Consider the following 6,023-nt stretch of genomic DNA (forward strand, 5'->3'; position numbering starts at 1 on the left):
TTTTGATGAATCAACCATGTTGAAGTACAAGGATTCACAAAAGGATGACAAAACCAGTAGTACTTTGCAGCAGGTAGAGCTTGAAAAGGTTAACGATGATCCAGCTAATATTGAAGGGACAAATGATGAAGAGGTTCCTACCCAAGAACCTCTACAGCAACAAGATTCAATTGCATATAGAAGGCCAAGAAGAGAGATTCGTAAGCCTGCTCGCTTTGATGATATAGTGGCCTATGCACTTCCAATTACAGATGATGATGTTCATTCTACTTACACAGAAGTAATAAGTAACCCTGATGGTGTAAAGTGGAAGCAAGCAATGAATGAAGAAATATAGTCTCTTCATAAAAATAAGACCTGGGAGTTGGTGACACTACCTAAGGGAAAGAAGGCAATTGGATGCAAATGGGTATATGCAAAGAAGGAATGATTTCCTGATAAAAATGAAATTCGATACAAGGCTAGATTAGTAGCAAAGGGTTACGCTCAGAAAGAATGAATAGACTACAATGAAGTGTTTTCTCCAGTTGTGAAGCATTCGTCTATTCGGATTTTGCTAGCCTTGGTTGCGCAATATGATCTTGAACTAGTTCAGCTTGATGTGAAGACCTCGTTTTTACACGGTGATTTGGAAGAGGAAATCTATATGACTCAGCCAGATGGATTCAAGGTTGCTGGAAAAGAAAATTGGGTTTGCAAACTGACAAAGTCGCTTTATGGATTGAAGCAATCTCCGAGGCAGTGGTACAAGCGATTTGATCAGTTCATGAAAGGGCAAAGGTACACAAGAAGTAAATTTGATCATTGCGTGTATTTTCAGAAGCTACAAGAAGGAACTTTCATATACTTGCTCTTATATGTTGATGATATGCTAATAGCATCTAAGAGCAAAGTTGAGATTGAAAGATTGAAGACTCAACTCAATCTCGAGTTTGAGATGAAAGATCTAGGAGAAGCTAAAAAGATTCTCGGCATGGAAATATGGAGAGATAGAGCTCATGATAGAGTTAGCTTGTCTCAGAAGCAGTATTTGAAAAAGGTACTACAGCAGTTTGGCATGAACGAGCAGACAAAACTTGTAAGTACCCCGTTGGCTTCTCATTTCAAGCTTTCTGCACAACTATCTCCTTCGACAAATATGGAACGAGAATACATGTTGCAAGTTCCGTATTCTAATGCAGTGGGTAGCTTGATGTATGCAATGGTGTGTACAAGACCCGACATTTCACAGGCAGTTAGTATAGTGAGCAGGTATATGCATAATCCTGGAAAAGGACATTGGCAAGCTGTGAAGTGGATTCTACGGTATATTCAGAAGACCGTGGATGTTGGATTACTGTTCAAGCAGGATAATACACTTGGTAAAGGTGTTATTGGGTACGTTGATTCTGACTATGCCGGTGATTTGGACAAGCGAAGATCAACCACCAGTTATGTGTTTACACTTGCTGGAGGATCAATAAGTTGGAAGTCTACACTACAGTCTACAGTTGCATTGTCAACCACAGAAGCCGAGTACATGGCTGTAACAGAGGCTGTAAAGGAGGCTGTTTGGTTACAAGGTATGGCTAAAACCTTGGGGTTGGTTCAGGAGCATATTAACGTGTATTGTGATAGTCAAAGTGCTATTCATTTAGCAAAGAATCAAGTCTATCATGCACGTACAAAACATATCGACGTACGATTCCATTTTGTGCGGGAAATTATTGAAGAGGGGAAATTTGTCTTCAGAAGATCAAGACTGCAGATAATCCTGCAGATATGATGACCAAGGTGGTAACAGCAACCAAGTTCGAACATTGTTTGAACTTGATTAATATCCTACAAGTTTAACAGTTGAAGAAGGCACTATCAAGTATTGTTGTCAAAAGCAGAAAGAATTGTGTGAAGATAAGATTATCGTAATCAAATCTTCAAGGTGGAGATTATTGGAACCCACCATTGTTTGAAAAGTCAAATGGGGTGGGCACCGAAAGTAGAAAGTAATATTGGTTGGCAGTTGGGTTAAAAGTTGGCTTGGGATAATTGCAATTTTGGTCCCTAATTGTATAGGGACATTGCAAGTTGATCCTTGAACCTCAACTATAAATAGGCCTAACCATTGCTTACTTTCTTCATCCCATAATTGCCATTCTCTACTTAAGGCATTATTCTCTCTCTCTATTTGTAAATTTCACTTGTAATTTTTGGAGTGAAATATATTTGGTAGTGCCCGAGGACGTAGGTAAAATTTGCTGAACCTCGTTAAAATTCTGGTGTTCTTTATTATTTGTTTTGCATATTTTGTGAATGTGATTGTAGTGATTTATTGTGCTATTAAATTACGATAGAGGGATATTCTGGCTAGGAAAGACTTGGTATTTAAGTGATCTTCGTGATCTACCTCTCTTTCCTGGGAATTGAACAAAGTGTGATTTTTCAGTATAATAATTTTACTCTTTCACACGCTTCCGCGCAACAAAACAACACCCTAAAAGCTTAACCACGTTCCTGTGATTAATTTAAGATAAAATTATCACCTCGTTAATGGACCGTTCAACCTTCTTTTCATCAAAATTCTTTCCTTCCACCATTTTGGATTTCTTAATAGCCACAATGCTTCCATCTATTAGCATTCCTTTATAAACAGTCCCTTGACCTCCTTGACCAAGGATTCGGTTTTCATTATAATAATCAGTCGCCTTTTCCATCTCTTTTGAAGTAAACAACTTAATATTTTCAACATTACCTTCATTGCTAGATAAATGTTGTTGCAGTAACAAACCTCCATTCCTTTTGAAGTATTTCTGCTTCAGCAAGATTTTTTGTTTTCTTTTGAGGGCTTTGTACAGACTCCATGTTGCGAGTAGTAAAAGTAGTGTCCCAACACTAGTGCTGCAACCTATATAAATATAAGAAACATAGTTAAAGGTGAATTTGAAAATTAAAATACAGGCTAAAAAACCATGAAAATGTTTCAATAAAGTTTCATTCATATTTGATAGCCATTCATTTAATGAACAATGAGACATCCTTATTACATCATTCATTGTTTTCATATTGAACTTTTACAAATTTAATGATAAATAACAGTTATTGCATCATACATTTAAAAGTAAATAAATTACTACTTAAATTGACATAAATTAAATAATCATAATGATTCCACTTTAAAAATAAGAAGTGTAAATTCACCAAGCACCTACAATAATGCTTTTCAAATTACGAGTGTTTTGAATTTCTACTTTGCGCTCGCAACGAAATCCCATACTATTGTATTCATAAAGAGGAGGGCAAGACTTTGACCAACAATAGTTGTTAGGGGTATTCAAGCAAAGTATGTTGCAATACGTGTAATTATCACATTTCCCATCTGTCATTTATGAATTAAAACAGAGATAGGCTATAATCAGTTAAAGTATTGAATTAAATTATCCTTTTCTCCTTATTCGTTAAAATTATGCGTAGAAGTATTCTAGCAATATGTATGCAAAACCATTATTTGAAAAAAAGCTCATTGAATTGAGATATTGAGATATTAGCGATCATGATGACTTTGTTCAAATTTCATTATACGTACTCATTATTATAGATTTTACAAAATTATAAAATGAAAATAAAATATTTTTATAATAATATTTATTTTTTTATAAATGTAATAGATTTTCATAATTTCTCAATCGAGTCGAGGCTCAATTGATGGGTGATACCAATTCAATTAGCCCTTTAAAAAATAATACAAATTTAAGGCACATCCATGATGTTAGTGGAAAAAAATTATGTAATAAACATATTTATTAAAAGCTTATATAAGAATCAAATGAATTCTAGATAGAAATAATAAAGTTAAATTTTAAAATTTAATGTGTGAAAGGTTCAAATCTCACCATATTAGGTTTATTATGGATTTTATATAAAAATGTAAAAAGATGAGAATACCTTTAAAATAATATAACTTAATTTGTATATAAAAAATATATTTTAATAAATTTTTGCTTGAGTTATTAAGTAAAGATAATATAGATATAAGAAAAAAAAGTTCCCTAAAAAAAGGTTAATTAACTCATACCTTTGCATGACCTCGAATAACTGATACCATTACTATCCCTGTAGCACGCACATAGATAAATAGGGCTCAACCTCGACCAACAATATTCACCATTGAATATACAAGAAGTGTTCGAACTATCGTTCAAATGGCACTCTCCAGATATTGGTGTGCTCCATTGCAGTTGCATTGGGACATGTGTCTTATTACTTGTATCAAAATCATTGGGGAAAACATAGTCATAAGAAGTCAAGGAAACAAATCCGCATGATCTTTTCCTCCTATAATCACTAGAACCAACCTTAGTACTCATGTTTGCAAAGAATGACCTGAGACCCTCAGGAATAATAAGTAGACAACCAATAATAGAGGAAGTCTTGTTCTTAATCCTACAACTTGGTTGCAAAAATCCGCTTATAAGATTATCTGTTTTGTTGCCGTAAATAGTAGCCAAATTACCACAACCTGAAGACAAGAAGTTGTTTTTAGAATCTGAGTAGTAAAAGCGGGTTCCTGTTAGGTTGAGACTCATTCCATTGTGATGGTTTTCTCAATAATTGGAGTAAGTTATTGAATGGTTGACAGTGAGGGTGCCAGAAAAAAAATTAAATTCCAATAGTTGCAAATTCGTGGCACTTATGTTTAAGAAAGGCACTTTTTCCCCATTGGCAGTTTTGGTGCAAATTACTTTAAACCATTCATTGGAATCATCGTGGTCCTCCATGCTAAAAGGGTAGTTAAAAGTAACATTCCCACAAGGCTCTACCTCGTAGGTGTTGAAGTTGATAGGTCCTAGTCCTGGTCTATAGCATCTCGCGGGCTTATCGAAAAGGAAGTAAATTGCAAAATCTGCTAAATGCATGTATATCCAATGTTTGTAAGAAATAAAAACAATGTTTCATTCAGAAAAATATATAATTATCTAAAAACAAAGTACATATACTAACAAAAGTATTATATTGTAGATATAGGAGTTTGGATCCCATATCAATTAACCCTATTCTTTACCTCTAATTATCAAAATAAATAAATATTTACTAAAAAAAAGTCATGAAAATTGTTACTCTAAGTAAGTTTTTTAATTAAATTTGTGTGTTATTTGTGACATTAAATTCAATAAATGATTTCTTGTTAGTATAGTAACCAATATAAATCTTATGGTTGAACTTGATGTCATTCAATATTTTTAATTAAAAATACCTGCCCTTCAAAAACCTTTTAAGGTACAAGTTTCTTACCTAAAACCTTTTAGGTATTAATTTAAGCTTTTGAAATACAAAAGTTTTACTTATAAGTATTCTTTCCCTAAAAACTTTTAGGTATAAATATTTGAAATGGGAAAATATTAATATACAAAATGAATGATTCTAAAGACGCTAATTTACTAATAAATGCCGAAAATTTTACAAGAAATTACATGAATAAGCTTATTTTTAGAAAACGTTTTCAATTGGAAGTATTTTTAAGTATTTGTAGAAAAATGTTTTTAACTAGAAGCGTTTTCAACATAATTTATTTTATTTTTTTCATTTTTTTATCATGAAAATTTTATACATTCATACCGTATTTGTATTATTTTTCGTTTTATACTCATGTATTAATTTATATTTAAAAATATTATTTACAGTTGTAAATTTTTTATCTTTTTTTTTTACAAATAATAACATAATATTAGATGCTACACAAATTTGTTTTCTATACAGAAATATAAAGAGTATTCTAGAATATATATTGAATTGAAAATAAAAAAAGATATGAATGTAAAGTGTTGTATTTTTTTTATATTGAAGTTTTATCTTTTTTTTTAATTATTTTTGTTGAGTTCGTTCCACTTAATTCATGACCAACTTTGGAGTTTTAGTATTTATGTAAATGCTAATGAAAAAGTATCATATGATCCCATAATTATTATTGATACCCTTGTTTATTTGGTTTCCTTTATTATTATTATATTTTAAATTATATTATTATACCATTGTTGTATAAAATAAAAGTT

The 6,023-nt window shown here is 32.0% G+C and overlaps 1 protein-coding gene across 1 annotated transcript; it reads right to left on the reverse strand.

Annotated features, from left to right (window-relative positions):
- Positions 1-2,399: 2,399 nt before the first annotated feature.
- On the reverse strand, positions 2,400-5,415 carry LOC107892405 (wall-associated receptor kinase-like 1). Its single transcript, XM_041101606.1, has 2 exons — positions 4,049-5,415; positions 2,400-2,881 (listed from the first exon to the last, which is right to left on the reverse strand). Exons 1-2 carry the CDS (start codon positions 4,557-4,559, stop codon positions 2,502-2,504), a joined length of 891 nt encoding a protein of 296 aa, XP_040957540.1. The 5' UTR covers positions 4,560-5,415; the 3' UTR covers positions 2,400-2,501.
- Between the last annotated feature and the right edge of the window lie 608 nt (positions 5,416-6,023).

Source organism: Gossypium hirsutum, chromosome D09, assembly GCF_007990345.1.
Source record: "Gossypium hirsutum isolate 1008001.06 chromosome D09, Gossypium_hirsutum_v2.1, whole genome shotgun sequence".
Taxonomy (NCBI): domain Eukaryota; kingdom Viridiplantae; phylum Streptophyta; class Magnoliopsida; order Malvales; family Malvaceae; genus Gossypium; species Gossypium hirsutum.